This window comes from Leucoraja erinacea, chromosome 28 (assembly GCF_028641065.1).
Source record: "Leucoraja erinacea ecotype New England chromosome 28, Leri_hhj_1, whole genome shotgun sequence".
NCBI classification, from domain to species: Eukaryota; Metazoa; Chordata; class Chondrichthyes; order Rajiformes; family Rajidae; genus Leucoraja; species Leucoraja erinaceus.
In genome coordinates this window covers 22,892,750-22,917,729 of record NC_073404.1, presented here as the reverse complement: position 1 = coordinate 22,917,729, position 24,980 = coordinate 22,892,750, and the positions used below count along the sequence as shown (strand labels likewise).

Here is a 24,980-nt window from a genome sequence, read left to right as displayed (position 1 = left end):
CTCCGTTCCTGCTTTTCCCCATATCCCTTGATGCCTTAAGAGCTAAATCTAACTCCCTCTTGAAAACATCCAGTGAATTGGCCTCCACTTCACTGTTTCGATAAATGCAACCAACCCGGCGTGCACAATCAAATAAGATCAAATAGAACAAGTTGTCCTACAACTTCAGGCTGTGCACGCCACACGCAAGAAGAAGAAGAAGGCCTCCACTGCCTCTGTGGCAGAGAATTCCACAGATTCACAACTCTCTGGGTGAAGCAGTTTTTCCTCATCTCAGTCCTAAATGGCCTACCTCTTATTCTTAAACTGTGGCCCCTAGTTCTGAACTCAGGAATATTTTTCCTGCATCTAGCCTGTCCAATCCTTTAAGAATTATATATGTTTCTATGAGATCTCCTCTCATCCTTCTAGATTCCAGTGAATACAAGCTCTTTTAAAAAGATGATGAGGAACTTCTTTAGTCAGAGGGTAGTTAATCTGTGGAACTCATTGCCACAGAGGGCTGTGGGGGCCAAGTTAGTGGATATTTTTCAGGCAGAGTTGGACGCGCTCTTGATTAGAACGGGTGTCAAGGGTTATGGGAAGAAGGCAGGAAAATGGAATTAGGTGGCAGAGATGAGCCATGATTGAATGACGGAGTAGACTTGATGGGCTGAATGGCCAATAAGTTGTGGACTTGTTTTCCGAGAAGAAAAACGTGGATCGAGGAACTAGGTGGAGAGATGTACTTCTGTGATTGTATCATCTGTTTAGCAAGTCCAAAACATCATAGCCATGCTAAACATATCATACAATCACGAAAGCCCTTTGTCCTATGATTCCAAAATGCTTTCTATTGATTTGAAAATGTGGACACCAGAACACTGAGACTTTTGTAAATAAAATTGTGCATTTTTCTGTCATTCCAATCCCAATATTATGTTCAGTAATCAGTCATTTCCCATAAACAACCTGATCATCCCAAACCATTTTAAACATAATTTGCTTTCCTGTACTGTCATCAATTTGTCTCCATCATGCACTGCCAGAGGAATTGTGTTCAAACAAATAGCAATTTCTGTTAAAGCTGCCTTTTCTGATCAGATGCATCACGCAATGCATCATAAATCACCACATTAACTCGTTCACACAGGTCATTTGCAAACATCTGACTTTCCTTTGAAATTAAAAAATCAACATTCATTGAGGCATCAGTGTGCTAAAACCATAATCTGAGGTGCATCATCAATGCACAATGCATATTCAAAATTATATCATCCATCAACATTTATATTTTTGACAAGAGCACTTTAGGAAGGAGTGAAGATCCCATCTCCATCTGCAGCTGCATTCAGCATCGTCAGCGATTGAACTGTTCCCAGTGACACCGCACACTGACTGGGAGCTTCGGACTAAGTGGTCTCTGAAAATCAAACATGGTTGTTTTAAGGGCACGAGCTGGACTATAAATCCTGAATGTGCGAACCAATTTGGGAAAAGATAGATTTTAACGAATTACTGATAGAGGAAGTAATCTAGATGCAATTGGTACTTTAAAGATTATCAGTTGCTATCCTATTGTTAAAGACCAACTATTTTATGGGCATATAAATTTTACTTCGGAGTCACGTGAGTGATTCCATGAAGAAGGCCGTCAGCCCGCATGCGCGTCATTACGTCTACCGCATTGCGCAGCGACTGACTGGCATGCGCGCTGCTCCTTCCAGCGGTAAGTTTAAACCTGCAGGTAAGTTTTAAAACTTATTTCCAGGTTCTGTGTTTTGTCTTGCAGGAAGCTCCATTACAGAGTTTGCCTGCTGGATTCAATTTTGAGGCGAAGTCTGGACGAGCCGCGGGGGAAACCGGTTATGGGCCGTCGGGTTCGCTACCTAAGTCGCTGACAATGGGGACAGTGCCTCCCAGACCGCTATGGTGCCCCAGAAAAGGGGTAAAATCGGGAGTAAGTCAATCAGGCCTTTGGACGAGGAGGGCTAGGAGCGTTCCCCTCCTTCAATGGGTAGCGTCTGCGGACTCCTTTTCTCCAGAGATGCTGTCTGACCCGCTGAGTTACTCCAGCTTTTTGTGTCTATCTTCGGTTTCAAACAGCACCTGTAGTTCCTTCCTGCACATTAAAGTAAGTTTGATCCATTTCCCTTTCTGTCACTTAAAAATATCACTTTTCATCCTTGATTACATAAATATTAGTTGCTGAGGTGGTGGGATGGGAGAACAAGGCTCCTATTTTTGCTCATCATCCTCAATGGCCATGGCAATGTTGTCATTTGTCACTCCACATTATGGATTTCCTTATTGGAACATTTCAGAATATCTTAAAACCAAACCATCAACTGTTTTCAGTGCCTTTTCATATTGAAAAAGTGGTAACAACATCTCAAATCATATGCAAATTTTAACAGTGTAAAGTTTGTCACTCTAAGCAAAGTTATGTTCCATAACTCTTCAGGTTTGTGTTATAGTCATATATCACAGAAACAGCCCCTTCAGTCCAATTTGTTCATGCTGTCAAGACACCTCAGACAAGCTAGTCCCATTTACCCATATCCTTCCTATCCACGTGCCTGTACAAGTGTTTCTTAAATGCTGCTATGGTACCTGTCTTAACTACCTCCTCTGGCAGCTCTTTCCATATACCCACCACCACGCAGTGAAGAAGTTGCTCCTCAGGTCTGTATTAAATCTATCCAATCTATCTGATATTTTCCTATCCATGTAGCTATCTAAATGTATTTTAAATGCTGTTATCTATATTACTAAAAGTCTGAACAACCACTTCCTGTTGTTCTGTACATTGATTTTAGAAAAAACGCTGCCACCTACGGCTGTGATTTTTGGCCATCTTACTCGAGTCCTACTCAGCTGCGCAAGATAAGAGGACTTTTCCCATTGATGAAAAGTAAAAGAGTTATTAGTGTTTAAAAAATGTTGAGATTCTCTCTCCTGAAGGCCATGCCCCATCCGGAGGGACTATAAAACATAGAAGTGTTGAGTGCCTCAGTCTCTGCAAGATGGGGGAGCGAGAGGGTCACGTCTCTCAGTTTGAGTTGTGAATAACACTGAACACATGTCTACTAAACTGTGAGTTGTTTTACTGACCTGTCAGTGCCCTTAATGTGGTTTGAAAATATATTTTGAAATGCTAAAGCTGTGTTGCCTTCGTTTTGGAAATGCTAAAGCTGTGTTGCCTAATTAAAGTTGCCTTACCTAATTAGTTGCCTTGCCTAATTAAAATTGCCTTGCTTAATTAAAGTTGCCTTGTCTTCTATATAATTAAAAGTCTAATCTTGACCACTTCCTGTTTGCGCTTTATATTGATTTTAGAAAAAACGCTACCACGTACGGCTGTGATTTTTGGCCATCTGAGTCCCCCTCCGCTCATCAGGTGCCGAGGATTTTTCCCATCGATGAAAAATAAAAGAGTTATTTGTGTTTAAAAAATGTTGAGATTCTCTCCTGTCTCCTGTCAATCACGCCATGAAGGCCATGCCCCTTCTGGTGGGAAGGGGGAGGGACTATAAAACATAGAAGTGTGGGGGTGGCTCAGTCCCTGCAAGAAGGAGGGAGAGGTCACGACTCGCTGTTTTCCTTGCACCCTGCTTGAAATGGTATGAATTTGCACTTGAATTCGGTGGCCTTGCACCCTGCTTGAAATGGAATTTCAAGGAATAGTCGTGAGTAAACTGCCAGCCCACCAGCCGTGAGTGAGTGAGCTGCCAGCACAACAGGCTTGAGTGACTGAGCCGCCAGTCCAATAATCCATTCGGCCCACAATGTCCATACTAGCCCTCTGAAAACCAGTCCCTTCAGCCCACAACAGCCATACTAGCGCTCCAGAAGCCCCCCACTGGCCACCAATATTGGAATTGGTGGAGAGGTGGAATATTGCGTTGGGGGACTAGCCCGCCCGTGTGATGCTGGGACCCAACAGGTCACACTTAGTCTAGTTGTACTTGTATTTTCTCTGGATTGAAGGAGGCTGACCTTGTAGTTTGACCTTACAGAGGTTCATAAAATCATGGATAAAGTGGATAGACACACCTTTCCCTAGGATCTACGAGAGAGCATTGGTTTAAGATGAGAGACAAAAGATGAATTAACAGGACTTCCAATAAATGGTTAAATATTTTCCAATGCAAGTCGTGCCTGCTAAACAGAGTGGGTATCTGATACAAATACATCGATAGATGCTCCTGAACACATCATCAGTGATGTAACCTGGGGTCATTGGGTGTTTCGGGTCTTTCAACATCAGACACCCTCACCCAGGCGACCCAGCCATGGTTGATCAGACCACGACTTGTCTTCAGGTGGCATTCGCTCCTCCCCATGGACCTCCTCTCCTGATCCAGAGCCATCTCGAGCCTTCTCCGCTGCCTCTGTGGTGTTCTTGATGGCCTTTCTCCTTGCCACTCCGTTGATGCCCAGTGCACTCAAGGCTTTGTAGAGCGATTGCCCTGCAAAACCTCTGCAGCCAACCTCGATGGGCATACACCTTGCCTTCCAGCCCTGCTTGCGGCAGTCTATGACCAGCTCTTCATATTTGGCCATCTTCCTCTCGTGGGCCTCCTCCAGACGGTCCTCCCGCGGCACTGTCAGTTCCAACAAGACGATGCTTTTGGTCGCCTCTGAAACCAGGAGGATATTTGGCCTGTGGGTGGTTGTGGCAATGTGCTGTGGGAACTTCAGCTGTTTCACCAGGTCTACGGAAAGCTGCCAGTCCTGCGCAGTCGCCAGGATTCCTGACAGATTCCTGGCTGCTGTGGTTCTTGGCAGCTGCTCTCCGGCCTTCACGAAAGTGATCATCTGGGTGGTGGGGCGTTCTCGTCCGCAGCTGCTGATTCCCATGCTGATGGCTTCTGCAATTGGTTTGAGAACCTGGTCGTGACGCCATGTGTACCCGCCCTACCCAAGAGCCTTTGGGATGTGTTCCAACGTCCCCTTGCCTGAGCATTGCGGGCAATCTGGGGGACGTTGGAACACATCCTGAGCTGTTGCCCAAAGGCTCTTGGGCAGGGCCGGTACACATAGGGGTAAAGAACAGTCAAGTTATACATAGACCACTGGGATTCTCGTCAACAATTCAAACAGAATCCGCAAACCAATAAATAATTAAATGTAGATTGTAAACAAATGAGATGAGCACAAATGATGATAACAATATCTGAGGCTGAGTTCAGCATTGGGACAGACCACGAGTATAACATGTAGAGTCATAGAGTCTTACATACTTGGCTCACTTATGCTCTGATTGAATTCCAGCAACTTTCAGAACCCGAATCTTAGGCTGACATGCACATCTGCTGCTTTCAAAAATAGTTATTTCACTGAGGTCAGAGGCTAAAGCTGTATGATTAAAGTTATCTGTTAAAAGCAGTCTTAAATCAAGAGCTGTTCAATCACTCAAGTTTTTTTACTATTCCCTGCAGTGGTACAACAAGAACTTAGAGGGCACCTTGTCCAAAAAAATCTTCACTCAACATTAACTGTAGTATCTGCTGGTGGGCCACAAGTAGCAGCCTGTTTAAATTTCCCTGACAGACTGTAACTTTGAAGTACATTTCTATTGATAGGTTGCCTTTTAAAAATTAAGTCGTATACTAAATAATGCATACATACCATAATAGAGACCTGAACTTCAAATTTGGAAAGCAGTTATAATGATTCTTAACATTAATATCAACACTGACTGAATACTATTTAAAATGAGTAACGTCCTTCCTTCCATGCCTCGCTCCATTATTTGCATGTAAAAAGAAGGTAAACAAGTTGCCATCACCTCTTCCAGCGTTGTTATAGAGTCATAGAACATGGCAACAGGCCCTTCGGCCCAACATGTCCCATCTACACTGGTCCCACCTGCCTCCGTTTGGCCCATATTCCTCTAAACCTGTCCTATCCATGTACCTGTCTAAATGTTTCTTAAACGTTGCAATAGCACCTGCCTCAACTACATCCTCCTGCAGCTTGTTCCTCACACTCACAACCCCTTGTGTGAAAAAGTTACCCCTCGGGTTCCTATTAAATCTTTCCCACCTCACCTTACACCTATGTCCTCTGGTTCTCGATTCCCCTACTCTGGGCAAGTGTATCCACCCTATCAATTCCTCTCATGATTTTGTTCTATCAGTATCCAATATTAGGTGTTCACAGCAGCCTAGTTGCTGGAATTCTCCCCAGGTATTGAACTCTCCCAAGAAATGGGTTTGAAAACTCAATACTTTCACAAAACCAAATGTCCACGTATGCTCCTACATTTACATGAGTTGTTTGTTTATCTTACTCGGTTTGGATGTCAAATTTCCATGTGACGTAAAAGCAGATTAAAAATGCGTATTGTTTTTACTTTATAGATTAAAGTGGATTTACCCACTCTCTACATGGAACAAAAGTAATCAATAAAATGTTGTATTTTTGGACCAAATTCCCTTATATTTCAGGTTCAGAGTGGAATATTGAGTTAGGTCCTGATCAAAAGACCTCAAATTTGGTTCAGCCTGTCACCACAATTAGTCCCTAATAAAATCATCACAGTGTTGGCGTAATTCAGCGAGTAACTCAGCGAGTCAGGCAGCATCCCTGGAGAACATACTGTAGATAGGTGACAATCCCTGACCCAAAACGTCACCTATCCATGTTCTCCGGGCATGCTGCCTGACCCGCTGAGTTACTCCAGCATTTTGCTACTTTTTTTCTTTCTGTTGTGAACTTGTGCAGTTTATTGTTTCTACCTAATAAAACCTTGGCATGCACTCTCCTAAATGTTTGAGTATAACCACACCCTGTCAGAGGTGTCAGGGTGGAGAATCTGTGGAATTCATTGCCACAGACGGCTGTGGAGGCCAAGTCAATGGCTATATTTAAGGCGGAGATTGACAGATTTTTCATTAGTAACAGTGTCAGGGGTTATGGGGTGAAGGCAGGAGAATGGGGTTGAAAAGGGAAGATAGATCAGCCATGATTGAATGGCAGAGTAAACTTGGTGGGCTGAATGGCTTTATTCTGCTCCTGGAACTTATGAACTGTTATGAAGGTCAGTGGTCAAGTTGTTAAAATCACACATCTTGCTGTCTGCCTTGAATGGTATGAGGTTCCTGTAGTGGTACAAGAGATATGAACTGAACTCGCCACAGGGGGTTAAAACATACCACTTCAGGCATGTAATTTGTATGTAATTTTTTTAAACAAAATGATACAGACCAATTAACTTTTAAAACATTTTTTTTTCTTTTAATTCAATCTTTCCCACTCTCCATTTTGCTTTCTGTGCTTGATTTGACCTTGAATTCTGTCACGGCTATGAAATATGTCATACTGTACAGGTTGTAACACTTTAAGGCATTATAGCATGTGAACAACACCTTTCTGGATGTTGTTGCACTGTTTCAATAATAGAAGCTTTCAGACACTGGCTTCCTTTGTGGAGAAAGTCACTGCAAGAAATGCTTCTGTGTAAATATTTACAAAAAAATAATGTACCTTTGCTTGTCAGTTTAAATTACATTCCACTCTCCAGTACCTGAATGATATGAATGAGGGAAGATACTGTGACGTCTTCTTAGACCTTCTGCGATTAATTTTACAAACTTTCAATCCGATTAGTGAAAGAGGTACCCAGTGATTTCCTGGTTCATGCATTGACTGTTTAGTCCTTTGATATTGCAAACAGGTCTGTTACTTTCTAATACATGGTTTGAAGGTCCATGAACACAACATTTGGAGCGCAGAAATCTGAAATCCTGCTGGACCCCATCAAGCAGGACTGCAGCATGTGCCAGGTTTGACAGATCTGCCTTGACTCACAGGAAAGCTCCAGTGAGGAAATGTAGATGCATACTGGCTGCTGCAGGCCCTTGGATAGTCATGCCTGAATGATGAAGTTACAATGGGCTCTGAAACCCAACAGGGCCAGAGAGGTTAAGAGAAGATTGACAAGTAAAGAAGATTATAGAGTTCAATTTATGGGTAAGCACAACATGGCATAGATTTATCTACCAACCAAATGGCATAAAGGTTTTCAAATCAAGGACAAGTCGAACCCTGGCCACTCCCTCTTCTCCCTCTCCCATCGCGCAAAAGGTATAGAAGTGTGAAAACACACATCTCCAGATTCAGGGACAGTTTCTTCCCAGCTGTTATCAGCCAACTGAACCATCCGACCAACAACTAGAGAGCAGTCCTGAACTACTATCTAGCTCATTGAGACCCTGATCGGACTTTACTGGCTTTATCTTGTATTAAACTTCATTCACGTTATTCCATTTATTGTGTATCTATACACTGTGGACACATTGTCATCATGTATCGTCTTTCCGCTGACTGGATAGCATGCAACAAAAACTTTTCACTGCATCTCAGTACATGAGACAATAAAATAAACAAGATCATTGCAACTCTAAAGGACAAAAGGGTCCATGTGTGTGCTTCTCTTGGGTGAGTGTGAGGCAAGGTGAGCAGCACAGTGGTGCAGCGGTAGAACTCCTGCCTTACCGGGCCAGAGACCCAGGTTCGATCCTGACTGTGGGTGTTGTCTGTACAGAGTTTGTACATTCTCCCCGTGATCTGCGTGGGTTTTCTCGGAGAACTTCGGTTTCCTCCCCATTTCAAAAAGTACAGATTTGCAGGTTAATTGGCTTGGCAGAAATGTAAAATTGTCTCTAATGCGTGTAGGGTAGTGTTAATGTGTGGGAATTGCTGGTCGGTTCTGACTTGGTGGGCCGAAGGGCCTGTTTCCTCGCCGTATATCTATAAACTAAACTAAACTAAAATCATATTGAATGTAATGGAGGCTGCTGCCTCCCCTTCCAATTCTGTGACTATACATTTCATCCCAGACCAAAGGCCAATGACCTCCACTGAGCTTTCTGCCAAGTGTCAGCATGGTGCAGCAGTAAGCCCCTCATCAAGCACTAAGCAGCAGCTCTTGCCCCAGCCTGGCCACCATTAGCCCTCACGAGAGCCTCTCCACACCAGCCTCAGCTGAACTGAAGTATTCATTTTAAGGGTCTGGCAAAAAAAAAGGTGGACAACAAGAGGAAAATCACCTGTATCTGTGGCTGAAGCACATTTTAATATTAACATTCAGGAAAAGTCGATGAATACTCGTAAGATAGTAATTTACATGGTAATGTAAAATCAACAGGAGACGGGGTTTGACTGGCAGCACAGGTGAGATGGGACAAGCAATTACCTTTTACGTTCAATAGTGACTTGGGCAGCACAGTGATGCAGCCTCACCACTCCTGTGACTCAGATCTGATTCCCAGCACTGTTATCTTGCATGTCGTCCCTGCGACCACGTGGGTTTCCTCCATGTGTTCTTCAGACAAATAGAACAAGTGTCCAAAGCAGTTCTAGGTTCCACTCCTTCGGGCTCAAAAAGGTGACGTTTTGGGTCGAGACCCTTCTGGGGAAGTATACTGCTGCCAGGCTTAGACAGCTGAGTTTTTAGGAGCGATTGATGAACCCAAGATTGGTTATTCTGGGAATCAGAATGTTTGATGGGATATATGGGGTTCTGAACCCTAATAACAAATTGAACCCTAATAATAAATTTGCATTGCACAAACTGTATTACAACAGTATACAGGTTTAAGTTTTTGTATCAATTTAAGTATACAGTTTAAGTTTGAGAATTTTTAGACAAATGGAACAAGGGTCCAAAGCAGCAGAAAGCTAGGGTACGAAAACTTGAGGGATGTCTGAATAATACATTAATTCACAATTGAAATGGTTTGTTGTGTCTGTTGAAGAGTGATCAAAGTGCCTGGGATTAGTAACTTAATTGTTGAAGTGTAGTTAATGTAGATTAATTGATGAATGAATTGAAGCTGTACGGTCAATGGCACACCAAAAGCATCTTGAATAATAGGGTTGATATAGGAATGTTGTCCAAGACAGTTGTCGAACTCACTCCGAATGCCGCCTAAATAGATAAGCAGTTTGTCTCATTAAAGACAACATCTCTGAGAGTGGGAAGTCTGTTCCTGAAGCATCCTGACTGAAGCCCTATAACATGCTGCATGAATATTCGTGGTAAAGGATAAATGAGAGTATTTTGGAATGGGCCAAATGGTCTATGGGATTCTTCTGGGATCATATTTTCCATTCATATCCTGATTTAAACAAATACAGCTTCAAAGTCAGTATCAGAAACACCAGAATAGTTGAAAACTTTTCAAAGTTCTTCCTGGAGTAACCAGAACTGATAACTGACAGCAATACTCTCAGAGATTTTTTGGTTTAGTTTAGAGATACCAAGCGGAAACAGGCCCTTCGGCCTACCAAGACCCTGCCGTCCAACGATCCCCATTTACTCTTCCTATCCTACACCCTAAGGATAATTTACAATCTTTAGCGAAGCCAATTAACCCACAAACCTGCACGTCGTTGGAGTGTGGGAGAACGTGCAAACTCCGTACAGACAGCACCCATAATCAGGATCGAACCCGGGTTTCTGGCGCGAAGGCAGCAACTCTACCGCTGCTGCCACCCTATCATGAATTAATTAATAGCCTTTTAAACAAGTACATAATGATGTTAGATAAAGCATTATCGTCTTTGCCTAAGTAGTGAAAGGCATTTAGAAAAGCTGTGTGCAGAAACAGCTCAATATGACTCAATCATACACTGAGATACACAACCCATACTGCATCATTGATATTTACTATTTCCAGCAACTGCCTTCCCAATGGATGTGGGTGAAATCAATAATCTCCTGCCAGTTACTGCTAAATTAGCTGTGCGCTGTGACTCCATAGAGACTGAGGATGGTCCAAACTGATTTCACATTGAATAGTTATAACTGCACATATATAACTTTGATTCCAGGAAGCCCATTCCACTGTCTTATGTTATAGGCAAAGACCGAATGAACAATAAATCAAGTATCTTCCATGGTCACACACTTTAATAAGAAGTCGTGGATTAGAGAGTTTAAGCTATAAAAGATATAACTAGGAATTTAAGTAAATAATAATTCTCTTACAGTATTATAAATTATTTACAGACTACTTTGCTTTTATGAAAGACTAAGTACAGTAGATAGCCAGGGAAAGTAGATCAGGCATCTGTGTAGTTGAGTGTTTATCTGATCTCTAAGAATTGATACAAAATCTTCCTTTCCCCCTCAATTAGGCCTTGTTATGGCTTTTCTACTTAAAGCTATTTAGTATGACGTAACAATATGAAACAATAGAACTTTATTTATCTGCCAACAGTCATAAAAACACAAAATACATGAAACATGAAATTAAAGTGACGAGTGGAAAGGATTGGGGGATGTGCACAGATTGGGGAGGGGCGGGGAGGGAGGAAGGAGATAAGTCAGTCTCAGTCTACCCCACGACAAAAGGGAGAGGAGTTGTTGAGTTTAATAGCCACAGGGAAGAAGGATCACCTGGTGCTTTCTGTCCTGCATCTTGGTGGAACCAGTCTGTTGCTGAAGGTACTCCTCAGGTTGACCAGTGTGTCATGGAGGGGGTGAGCTATAATGTCCAGGATAACCCACAGTTTGAGGAGCATCCTCCCCTCCAAGACCACCTCCCATGAATCCAACTCTGCCCTCAGGATGGAGCCAGCCTTCCTGATGAGTTTGTTGATCCCATTGGTGACTGCAGCCTTCGCCCTGCTGCCCCGGCACACGGCAGCGAAGAAGATGGCACCGGTTGGTAGAACATCTGCAGTATCTTACTGCAGACATAGAAGGAGCGGAGCCTTCTCAAAAAGTACAGCCGGCTCTGTCCCGCCGTGTACAGGGCCTCGAACCTTCTGTTGACGGGACAATCTTGACTACCGTAGCTGGCGGCGGGCCTCCTCCTCTGAGTGATCAGCTCCTGCATCGGGGGGATATCAGTTCCCCCACGCCGGCGATCGGACCCCGGGTCGGGGCTTGTCGAACCTTAAGCATCATTGGGGCTCTCGACTCGGCCTCTCCCGTGACTGCGAGCCCTTGATGTTAAAGTCCGCAGGCCTCGGTTGGAACATCGATCCCAGGCAAGGAGCCGGCTCCGATGTCAAGTCCACACCCCCACGGTGCGGCTCAAAGTCAGTCCCAAGCAGGCCTTCAGCTCCACAATGTTAGGCCACAGAGCGACCAGAGATATGGCCAGCACAATAATCTTGCTCTCAACACCAGCAAAACCAAGGAACTGATTGTGGACTTTGGAAGGGGCAGGATAGGGACCCACAATCCCGTTTATATCAACGGGACGATGGTGGAAAGGGTCAAGAACAAATTCCTGGGTTGGGCATGCATATTTCCAAAGATCTTTCCTGGTCCCAGCACACTGATGCAATTATAAAGAAAGCACATCAGCGCCTCTACTTCCTGAGAAGATAACGGAGGGTTGGTATGTCAAATAGGACTCTCTCGAACTTCCACAGGTGCACAGTAGAGAGCATACTGACTGGCTGCATCGTGGCTTGGTTCGGCAACTTGAGCATCCAGGAGCGGAAAAGAATGCAGAAAGTTGTGACCACTGCCCAGTCCATCATCGGCTCTGACCTCCCCACCATCGAAGGGATCTATCGCAGTCGCTGCCTCAAAAAGACTGCCAACATCATCAAGGACCCACACCATCCTGGCCACACACTCATCTCTCCGCTGCCATCAGGTAGAAGGTACAGGAGCCCGAAATCTGGTACATCCAGGCTCAGGAACAGCTTCTTCCCCACAGCCATCAGGCTATTAAACTTGCCACCAAACAAACTCTTAACTATAACAGCCTATTCCACTTTATGTGTTTATTTATGTGTATATATATGGTCTATGCTTTATAGACACACTGAACTGTTCTGTATTTATGCTTACAATATTCTGTTGTGCTATCTGGGACACATGACAATAAACTCTCTTGACTTGACTTGAAAAAAATCGCATCTCTGACAAGGTAAGAGATCGAAAAACAGTTTCCCCTGACCCCCTACCCCACCTCCCACATAAAACAACCCAGAAAATATTAACACAAACTTTTAAATCACACTAAAAATAATTTAATAAAGGACGAAGGGACAGACAGACTGTTGGCGAGGCTGCCATTGCGGCGCCACCCGGTGGATCTTCCGGTTACTAATCATTTTAGCAACTCCCCTTCCCATGCCGACCTTCTGTCCATTAACAGTGTGAAGCTGCATGCCAACTGGAGGAACAGCACCTCATATTCTGCTTGGGAAGCTTACAACCCATGGTATGAACATTGAATTCTCCAATTTTAGGTAACCTCTTACTAAACCCCAACCCAAAATGTCACCTATCCATGTTCTCCAGGGGTGTTGCCTGGCCCACAGAGTTACTCCAGCATTGTTGTGCCTTCGATGGGTGATTAATGGTTGGCATGGACATGATGGGATAAAAGGCCTTTTTCTGTGCTGTCTAATTCAAATGTATTATTGAGGGAACTCAGTTGCTGCTGAAATGTCATTTTTAATGCATTTTAGGTTGTCATGTGAAAAAATATATTTTATAGTAAAGTCTGCCTGAAACTTAAACTACCACTTTCCATATTTTATTTTAATAAATGCTCTGAACATTCATTCCTATTTCAACTTCAAACCCCTACAAAGCTATGATTGCAACTTCTGGCTGTGAAGACACTACATACATGCATAATAGCATGAAGAATAGATAGGGTCCAGTCTCTTGTTCAGAGTAGGTGAATCAAGGACCAGAGGACATGGGTTTAAAGTGAAGGGGAAAAGATTTAGTAAGAATCTGGGGCAGAACGTTTTCACACAAAGGGTGGTGGGTGTATGGAACAAGCGGCCAGAGGAGTTAGTTTAAGCTAGGACTATCCCAACGTTTAAGAAGCAGTTAGTCAGGTACACGGATATGACAGGTTTGGAGGAACATGGACCAAATGCAGGCAGGTGGGACTAGAGTATCTAGGACATGTTGGCCGGTGCAGGCAAGTTGGGCCGAAGGGCCTGTTTCCACACTGTATCACTCTATGACTCTAATACAATGATTAATTACGCCAACTATGCCAGGCTAAATGTTACTAATCATCAGTCATGAATGATTAATCATTTGCTCCACACCGTGCCACGTGCATACGTCAACAATTCCCACTCCCGTTCAAACAACATTATACCAATTGAAGTCATTAGACAAACAGAAAATAAAGTGATATTATTGTTAGGAATTGTAACCTTTTAATGGTAAATCTGGCTTAAAAAAACTGCTCCTCCAATAATAGCATGAAACCAAAATGTCTGTGAAGTATGCAGGAGCTCATGGTAAGTATAGTTAGTTTGTAAACTGTATACCGAACCTCCATACTTACAAGATTCTAAGTGGTCACTCCTGCAGAATTAGCTTGATCTTGCTCATAGTAGATGCTTTCCAGAACATTATTCTATCTTCTCAGTGGTTTCTAGATATTTTGTAATGCAATATCCATGGCAGGAGTATCAAGTCAAAAAGGCGTACATTTAAGGTGAGAGGAAAGAGTTTATAAACAGATTTGAGGGGAAAGCAGAATTAATCACCCATCTAAGGCACGACAGGCGGTTGACTTGATGGTCGGAATGGCCAAAGTCTACTCCTATCACTTATGACGTACTTTTTACACAGAAAGTGGTTGATATCCAGAGCATGTTGCAGAAGGAGATGGTGCAGACATAATATCTACATTAAGAGACCTTTAGGCAGGCATTTGAATAAGCAAAGGATCCAGACCTAATGGAATTAGTATAGATGGTGTGGGAGGAAAACCGAAGATCTTGGAACAAACCCACGCGATCACGGGGAGAACGTACAAACTCTGTACAGACAGTACCCGCAGTCGGGATCGAACCTGGGGCTCTGGCGCTGCAAGCGCTGTAAGGCAGTGACTCTACCACTGCGCCACCATGGCCACCCATAAAACGCAGGTACTCTTCCAGAGGAGAGAAGGTGGAAAACAAAAGATTGAGAAGAGGGAGAGAAAGGCGGACAAAAGTGGGGCGCCTCACTGCTAGCTTTCTTCCCCTATTGCAGGTTCGAATAAGACTGAGCTATTGAGACAAACCGGAGCCAAAGATCGCCACGCCGCCTCCTTGAGACCAGGACTGAGCTGCCGGGACAAGCCCGAGAGCGCCAGTGCCAGCATACATGCGCCCTTACAATGAGGGACTGCGCCTCCCATGCCGTGCTGGACCTTTCTGGCAACTATCATATGGATTCACCATGCTGCAAGTGTTGGTGTGTTCACTGCCGAGCCTGGCGTTGTCCCCAGCATCACAATGGGCAGAAAGGTGAACTTGTTGGGCTGAAAGGACTGTTTCAACTCCATGACTCTGGCACCAGACTGTCTAACTGCCGCAACTTCCAGGTTTTTTAAAATATATCACATAAAGGCAACTAGGGCATAGATTAAGAGTATGACATTTAAATAATGAAAGTAAATATACTATGTGACCAGAGCTAAATTGAAACGCAATTTTCTCAAAGTAGATGCAATTTTCTTGTGAAATACCAACTTACATGAGATCAATGCCCATTGACTTTGCACTGATAATCAAAAACACGTGCCAATCAGAAGTGTGTCTCAAATAATGCAGAGAAACAGCTATAAACTTGAATAAACCAGCAGGTGTGTGGAGTATGCAGCTCACATCACAGAATGCCTCCAATTGAATATTGATAGCCTAAGAGAGCCAGGTAGAGTTTATGGGTAATTATGCACACATAACATAACGCGGGCAATTAACTAACAAGAGAATTGGATATTTAATGTAAGGAGGAAGAATATCTGTGGCTGTGAGGAAAGAGCAAGGAATTGAGATTGTTTAGATAGTCCTTTAAAAGGGGCAGCACAAACACAATGAAACAAATGGCCACTTGCTGCCCTGTTATTAAAAATTCCATCTGGTTGACAATTTAAAATAAGCAAAGGAAAACAAAGATGAAAACTGGGGTAACAAAATTTATTATCGTATTCCATATACAGTCATAAACTTACATTAAGGCAGTGGAATAAAACTCAAAACATTTACTGCCTTAACAAAGGAGATGACATTCCAACTCCAAAGGAAAAGTAGAAAAGTGTAGATTGAAAAACAAATAAAAACAGATAATATCTGAAACACTCGACAGGTCAGGCAACGTCTGTGGAAAGACATACAGAATTAACTTTTCAGATCTATGAAGGATCTTGGACCTGAAATATTTAGTTTAGTTTAGAGATACAGCGCGGAGTCAGGTCTTTTGGCAAACCGAGTCCGTGCTGACCAGGGGATCCCCGCACACTATCAATATCTTACACTAACTTGGGACAATTGACAATTTGTTTAGCCTACAAATCTGTACATCTTTGGAGTGTGGGAGGAAACCGCAGCTCCTGTAGAAAATTCACACAGGTCTTGGGGAGAATGTACAAACGCCATACAGACAGCACCCATAGTCGGCATCGAATCCGGATCTGTGGCGCTGTTGGGCAGCAACTCTACCGTTGCGTCCCCGTGCCACCCTTTATTTCTGGTAAATTTAAGAATTTAACATATTACTGTTTTTCTTTCCTCAAACACTTCCTCTACCGCTGTGTATTTCTAGTGTTCTCAGCTTTCATTCCAGCGCCTTTATAAGTAACACGATCAAAAAACTGGTTTAAGTATTGCAATACTTTTACCATTTTTAAGCTTTCTCTGGGCTCCGAGGTCTGTTCCTTGTCATCACTGTATAGGCAGTAACACAGACCAGAACAACACCCTGCCTCTGGCATTCCCATCCTTCAGGCTGTGTGAAGCAGCTTCAGGAGGAAGGGGTCAAAATGAGATAAAATAACATGATGCATGAAAATTCAACAGTTTCAAGATTCAATACTGACTGCCATACCAAATATGTGATATACAATCCTGGCCTAAATTTTGTATGAACTGAGTGAGAGGAAAGATCAGTGTCCCTGAGCCAGATTGTCAACCTGTGTTACAGAGAAATAAAAATCAATACGGACTCAGATGAAGATAATTTTCTGGGCAATTGTCCGTAACAAAAAAATTGAATAAAAATAAAACCCAGTGAATGTAACATACGCAATGTTTAGTCAATCACATTGGTTCTATTTTCATATGACCTTGTCAACTGACAGCTCTTTGGATTAAGGATATGCTACATCATCTGAATGTAGAGTTTATAATAGCCAATTCTGCACACTTGTATGGGTAAATTCCATCCATGTATGCTCAGACGAAAACACTTTACATTTCCAGTACATGGCTGTTGTAAAAAACAATGAGCACTGGCCACATAGTTTCTCGTATTCTGTGATGCCATATACAAATCTAATTAGAATCAAAAGACAACATGTGTAGGAAGGAACAGCAGATGCTGATTTACACCAAAGGTAGACACAAAATGCTGGGGTAACTCGGCGGGATAGGCAGCATCTCTAGGGAGAAGTAATGGGAGATGTTTTGGGTCGAGGCTGAAGTCTGAAGAAGGGTCTCGACACAAAACGTCACCCATTCCATCTCTCCAGAGATGCTGCCTGTTCTGCTAAGTTACTCCGGCATTTTGTGTCTATCAAATGACAACATGCTGGATATACTCATCAAATCAGACAGCATCTATGAAGAGAGAAATAGATGAATCCAATTGAATATTTTTAGCATCCAGAAATGTCCTTCAGTTTTTTCCTTTGGAACCTTGTATCAACTGGATCAAAACCTCTCTGCTTCGCTCCAAAGAGTGACCAGGCTGGTGTCTTTGCCATGTAATCTTCTGCAGAGAATATTTTGGTGCCACTGTTCTCTTCCTGGTCTTTGATGAGAAGCTGAAATTGGTCGTAGTCTATCCAAGTCCACCATTCTCCATTTACTTTGAACTAAAATAAGGAATGACAGAAAAATAATTGGAGACATCAAAAATCTGCAATCAAGTCAAATCACAATATGCATGTTTAATGGTATCACAAGATCATACAACACGGAAACAAGCTGCTGGCAGCACAATGGCGCAGCGGTAGAGTTTTGCTGCCTTACAGTGCAAGCGCATATCCGGATAGCAAATGTCAGCATGATATCTCTATCCATCTCAAGCCGTTCCTGAAATGGAATAAAATTGGTTGGAAAAGAATCGGAAGGCAGGTGTGCATAGTGCTGGACCTGGATGGGAAAGAAGGAAGTCAAATAATAGGCTCTTAGGATCAACTGCTGAGGCTACAGCTGCTTACAGAAAAACACAGTGACTTGCATTGGCTGCCAAACAAATGAACCAAGCTGGTCAAATTCAATAGACAGAGGTGATAGGGCAATTAGTGGCAGATTTTAATTAATGTAAGCAAGCACAATTCGTTGAAATTTAGAATGGACAATACAGAGTTGCAAAATAAGCTAATAGTCTTTATTCCATGGCATGCCAGTAGTTGAGAGTACGTGCACAATACAAAAACACTATCCACAATTATACTACAAAGTGATCCATGTATTGGACAGGGTGTAGCCAAAGGAATCTAAACCGTAACGCAGCTTGGTTTACAATGAAAATATTGATATTTATTGTAAAATGCTACATGCGTGGTGCACAATATATGGCCGACTACACAGGTTTTCATACCTACCCCCCTAACCTTAATCATCGTTATGTGGACAGTAATCCTGTAGGTATCCGTGCTGTGTGATTGCTTATAGTTTCCCATGGTCAGCTCATTTAAGGGCGGCACAATGGTGTTGCCTTACAGCGCCAGATACTCGGGTTCGATCCTGACCACGGCTGCTATCTGAACGGAGTTTGTACGTTCTCCCCGTGACCTGCGTGGGTTTTCTCCGGATGCTCCCACACTCCAAAGACCTGCCGGTTTGTCTGTTAATCGGCTCTGGTAAAATTGTCCCGTCGCGTGTAGGATAGTGTTAGTTTGCAGAGATCGCTGGTCGGCACGGATTCGGTGGGCTGAAGAGCCTGTTTCCACACTGTATCTCTAAAAACTAATAGTTAATTATGTCTATAAAGCATTGGCCTTTTGGATGAGAGTCAGCCGTTAAGGAAAGGTGCTAAATCTCAATATCAGGTCTAATTTACAGAGGGCACTTTTTATGGAGTTCCACAGAGTAGCACAATCTCCCACATAGTTCCCAGTTTTCAAATGGAGAAGCCTTCCCATTGAGCCGGTGCCAAGCTAACCTGGCACAAGAACAGCAGCAGCATTAAAACAAATGGGAGAGATCTGCTGTCAGTCTGCAGATCTTTATGGCTGAAGTAATTATGTTGATATAAATGTTTTTAATCATTTTAAGTGTGTGTGTGAGCGTGGTGTTTATTTGGTCTTCAGACTTTTGTTTATAACATGATCTTTCACCAGGCCCTGGGTGATTCTCTGGGCTTGTGATTGTTAAAAGCTTCCTGCAAACATTCATAACGTGAAAACTTTGACTGTCAGTGAGCCAGTGGGCTGATGGGTCGGGCTCACCGATGATCAAAGACATGTACTTTGCATTTGGCCAGTTGCTTGCCCTGTGCCTCGCTGGGCCACCATACCGGTCTGTAGTCTGGTCCGGTTCATTAACAACTCACTGACTGAAGAAAGCATCTGACACTGGAAAAGGTTGCACCATTTGCAAGATTACACCCTGGGCCACAAGCTACCTCAGGGCAGCAGAAGACTTGCCCCAAAGTATCAGAGCAGATCTACAGAAGATTCACAAAAATAGCATAGAACGGAATCTCCTACTTTTCAGATATATTTTCACATGGGTTTATTTTCACTGTGAACAGGTATTATCCAATTTGTAATTCTATCAGGTAACCAGGTGACTTGATCTTCAAATGGATATCCAGAGAACATAGAAGATAGACACAAAATGCTGGACTAAGCGGGCCAGGCAGTGTCTCTGGAGAAAAGGAATTGGTGATGTTTCCTCTTCGTCTGAAGAAGAGCTCAATCCGAAACATCACCTATTCCTTTTCTCCAGAGATGTTGCCTGACCCACTGAGTTACTCCAGCGTTTTGTGTCTATCTTCAGTGTAAACCAGCATCTTCAGTTCCTTCCTACACACTACATAATTAAGCCTTCTCCATTGATGCTGCTGCACCCGCTGAGTTTCTCCAGCACTTTTGTCTACCATAAATAAGCCTCTTCAGCAGGGCTTATGAGTCAACAGATATGAAAAAGTCATCAATGCTAACAGCTGAAACAGGGTCTAATTGAACTGTATTGATTAGCAACATTAAAAAGGTAGCAAAAACAAAGTGCTAGAAGAGCTCAGTGGATCAAGCAGCCTCTGTCTAGGGAAAGGGATAGTCAACATTTCAGGTAAAACCTTGCATCACGACTGTTCTGGACCAGATGCAGGGTCTTGAACTGAAATGTCGACCTTCTCTTTGCCTCTATAGATGCTGCTTGACCTGTTGAATTTTTCAAACTGTATGGGGTTTTTTTTGGCTTCAATATCTGTCGCTATTAACAAAGACTTTAGGGATAAATACAATAGGATCGAGATTGAGTTACATTCATAAAAATTGATACTTATTAATCAAATAAATATGGTAGCAGCATGTAACAATGCATCTGTTTCCATCATGTTTCGTTCACTTGAGGGTGGAGAGCTGTTCTGCTGTCAATATATTTTTATTGTTGATCTTTAACAATTGGCCACAAAAGGTTTATTTGTTTTAATGATAAATTATGATTATTTGTAAAGGAGACTGCCAATAAATTTCCAATCTTGAACATCCACCAGGCATTATTTAAAACATAATTTGAATATAAATCATACATCACAGAGAGGGGAGTGAAAGTTGTTTTTTTTTAGTTTAGTTCAGAGATACAGGGCGGAAACAAGCCCTTCGGCCCACCGAGTCCGCACCGACCAACGTCCCCCGCATATTAACACACACTAGGGACAATTTACACATATACCAAGCCAATTAACTGACAAACCTGTACGTCTTTGGAATGTGGGAGGAAACCGAAGATCTCGGTGAAACCCCATACAGGTCACAGGGAGAACGTAAAAACTCCATACAGACAGTACAGGTACCTATAGTCGGGATCGAACCCTGGTGTCTGGCGCTGCAAGCGCTGGAAGGCAGCACCTGCACCACTGTGCCGCCCTTAAAATTAATTACAATTAATATAATTAAAATTAATTATATTGATTTTACTCCTCAAATTATTGTCTGAGAACTCACTTATCATAATAATTTGGGCCCCATTTGTTTTATAAGTACCATCTTATCAATAATCCCACAGAGTCTGCATCGAGCCACCTTTTAATTTTACAATGTCATCTCAGAACAAATATTATTGTTTCCTCTTCATCTGAAGAAGAGCTCAATCCGAAACATCACCTATTCCTTTTCTCCAGAGATGTTGCCTGACCCACTGAGTTACTCCAGCGTTTTGTGTCTATCTTCAGTGTAAACCAGCATCTTCAGTTCCTTCCTACACACTACATAAATAAGCCTTCTCCATAGATGCTGCTGCACCCGCTGAGTTTCTCCAGCACTTTTGTCTACCATAAATAAGCCTCTTCAGCAGGGCTTATGAGTCAACAGATATGAAAAAGCCATCAATGCTAACAGCTGAAACAGGGTCTAATTGAACTGTATTGATTAGCAACATTAAAAAGGTAGCAAAAACAAAGTGCTAGAAGAGCTCAGTGGATCAAGCAGCCTCTGTCTAGGGAAAGGGATAGTCAACATTTCAGGTAAAACCTTGCGTCACGACTGTTCTGGACCAGATGCAGGGTCTTGAACTGAAATGTCGACCTTCTCTTTGCCTCTATAGATGCTGCTTGACCTGTTGAATTTTTCAAACTGTATGGGGGTTTTTTTGGCTTCAATATCGCGCATCTGTCGCTATTAACAAAGACTCTAAGGATAAATACAATCGGATCGAGATTGAGTTACATTCATGAAAATTGATACTTATTAATCAAATAAATATGGTAGCAGCATGTAACAATGCATCTGTTTCCATCATGTTTCGTTCACTTGAGGGTGGAGAGCTGTTCTGCTGTCAATATATTTTTATTGTTGATCTTTAACAATTGGCCACAAAAGGTTTATTTGTTTTAATGATAAATTATGATTATTTGTAAAGGAGACTGCCAATAAATTTCCAATCTTGAACATCCACCAGGCATTATTTAAAACATAATTTGAATATAAATCATACATCACAGAGAGGGGAGTGAAAGTTGTTTTTTTTTAGTTTAGTTCAGAGATACAGGGCGGAAACAAGCCCTTCGGCCCACCGAGTCCGCACCGACCAACGTCCCCTGCATATTAACACACACTAGGGACAATTTACACATATACCAAGCCAATTAACCGACAAACCTGTACGTCTTTGGAATGTGGGAGGAAACCGAAGATCTCGGTGAAACCCCATACAGGTCACAGGGAGAACGTAAAAACTCCATACAGACAGTACCTATAGTCGGGATCGAACCCTGGTGTCTGGCGCTGCAAGCGCTGGAAGGCAGCAACTGCACCACTGTGCCGCCCTTAAAATTAATTACAATTAATATAATTAAAATTAATTATATTGATTTTACTCCTCAAATTATTGTCTGAGAACTCACTTATCATAATAATTTGGGCCCCATTTGTTTTATAAGTACCATCTTATCAATAATCCCACAGAGTCTGCATCGAGCCACCTTTTAATTTTACAATGTCATCTCAGAACAAATATTATGAATGCTGCATTAAACTTAAATTGGAATTACATTAACGGAGAAGGATCAGGAGCCTGTTTGGTTTTGCTACTTGCGGACATATATTACCAATGTGAATTTTAGATATTGTCTTAGCATCTCTGAAAGTATACATTATTTAGTTTGTATAAACTTAAATTTTGCAGATTGAAAACACCTAAATAAATCTATCCCCCTGCCTTTTTTCTACCTTGATAATAAAAGATGCCATCCATCAACACTTCTCATGAGAGCAGCTCATTAAATGAGGAATTCAATTTTATTGTCTTTAAAGAGCGACAATCTAATGAGGGATATGCAACGTAATTAAATCTTTCTGGCTATCAAAAATAATCGTCAATGTCATTATATCTATCTATTAAGGGATTTGTTAACCATGTTAAATGTTATTGCTTTTCTAGCTTCAAAATGCAGCTGTGAATTGATGTTAAAAAATCTGTCACGGTTCAATTGGATTTCAATACCCTAATCCACTAAATGCAACAGGACCCCTTAAAACCTGTTTTTATATTAGCTGATATCTTGAAGCACTGCACAGTGCAGATAATTATGGCTTCAGATGATGGTGAGAAAAAGTAATATCAATATTGAAGCAAATGAACATGAAAATCAGGGGGTGCATTGAGAAGGCAGCTGTCGATATCACCTCATTTCAATATCTGCCAAATTTACAACTGAAAGTCAAGATTAAGTGCATTGAAGTTCATCAGATTAACAGAGGCTGAAAAATCCATACAATTGGCCGAGGTTGTAGTGATATAATTTAAAAAGTCCTTTATTCTGTCCATATTTTTGAATTTTCATGACAAAATTCTGTTTGTGTTTATAAAGCAAAGCAAATACAGGGAGTTAAAAAAAATGAGGGCTAAAAGAGAGAGAGAAAGAAAATATGCCAAAAAAAAAAAAAAATCCTCCCTCTTTCTTTTGAACTCCAGCAAGCACAAGCCTAGCCTCATGAGGCAACCAGATCCATTCCAGGATTTATTCAAATAAACCTTCCCTGAACTGTTTACAATGCATCACCATCCTTTGTTAAATAAGGAGACCAATTTATGCACGTAATCTTCCAGGTGTGGCCTTACCAATCTATCTATATCTTCTATATCTATCTATTATATTACAAACTCTGATCTTGGATGTTTATGTAGTGTTTGTTTGCTTGTGTGTTTGATTCTCTTTTTCTGTGATTCACATCTCCTCGAAAACCCGACGGTCTAGCAGTGAAATGTTTACATATTCCGGTAGAGATTTACCTCATGATCTCGAAAATCGCCTCATCTGAAAACTTGATTCATTATTTCCCGAGTTATTTCTTCAAATTCTTCACCAATCTGAGATCTTTTTTAAATCTAACGAGCTGAAGCGAGCTGATGACATCACAATGCCTCTGCCCCTCGGGCCAGCTGCGCAGAGTTTTCGTAGCGCAGCCTGCTGGGCACTCTTTTCCACGAGCTGTTAGTTACGTAACCCTCCCCGTGTAACTCGCACTTCGCCGGCCGTCCGTAGCGCCCCGCCCTCCCCCCAGGGCTCTGGATTGAAGCCGCTGAACATGGAGTAAATTGGTTGGGCTTCCGAGCGGTTCAGAGGTCCCGCGAGGTCCCATGAGCTGCCGAGGCCCGCCGCCCGTTCGCAGTCGGACCCGTCCCTGCCGCCCGCTTTCCGAGTTCAACTCCGCCCTCCCCCTCTCTCTCCCCCCCTCCCCATCCTCTCCCTCTCCTCCCTCCTCTCCCCCTCTCCTATCCCCCTCCTCCCCCCACTCCCCCCTCCTCTCCCCCCTTCCCCACCCCTCTCTCCTCCCCCCCACCCCTCTCCCCTCTCACCCCTCTCCCCTACTCCCCCCCCCCCCCCCCCGTTCCCTAGCTGAAGAAAGGTATAGCTGAAGAAAGGTCTTAACCCGAAACGGCACCCATTCCTTCTCTCCAGAGATGCTGCCTGTCCTGCTGAGTTACTCCAGCATTTTGTGTCTATCTTTGATGTAAATTATTAAAGAGGTAATAATGGGGCATTTGGATAGCAGTAAAAGGATTAATCCAAGTCAACATGGATTTATGAAAGGGAAATCAGGGTTTGTTGAAATATTTCAATTTTTTTTGGATAATAGGTAATCATTTATAAGGCACACCAGCTGTTCACCAATCTATTGCCTATATATCTATACACAAATTCAGGGATGAAGAATCTGGAAATTTCATTTCAGTGCTATTTCAAATCATTGATTTATTTTATGAATCTGCAGCAAACAAAAAAAGGATTTCCAAGTTATGAGCCGAGGGTGATAAAGCCACAATTCAAAGAAGCAGGTAGTCAGCCTGTTATGAAACAAGTCTGATTTTGCCAAAATTAAATGGAG

At 42.6% G+C, this 24,980-nt stretch overlaps 1 protein-coding gene across 2 annotated transcripts in view; it reads right to left on the bottom strand.

Moving 5' to 3' along the window:
• Positions 1-15,883: 15,883 nt before the first annotated feature.
• tyw1 (tRNA-yW synthesizing protein 1 homolog (S. cerevisiae)) overlaps positions 15,884-24,980 on the bottom strand; it is a 117,036-nt gene continuing 107,939 nt past the window's right edge. For both annotated transcript variants that reach the window (XM_055658046.1, XM_055658045.1), the window contains exon 16: positions 15,884-17,795. In XM_055658046.1, the coding sequence (XP_055514021.1) occupies positions 17,577-17,795 (219 nt within the window). In that variant the 3' untranslated portion in view covers positions 15,884-17,576. The remainder of the gene's footprint in view (positions 17,796-24,980) is intronic.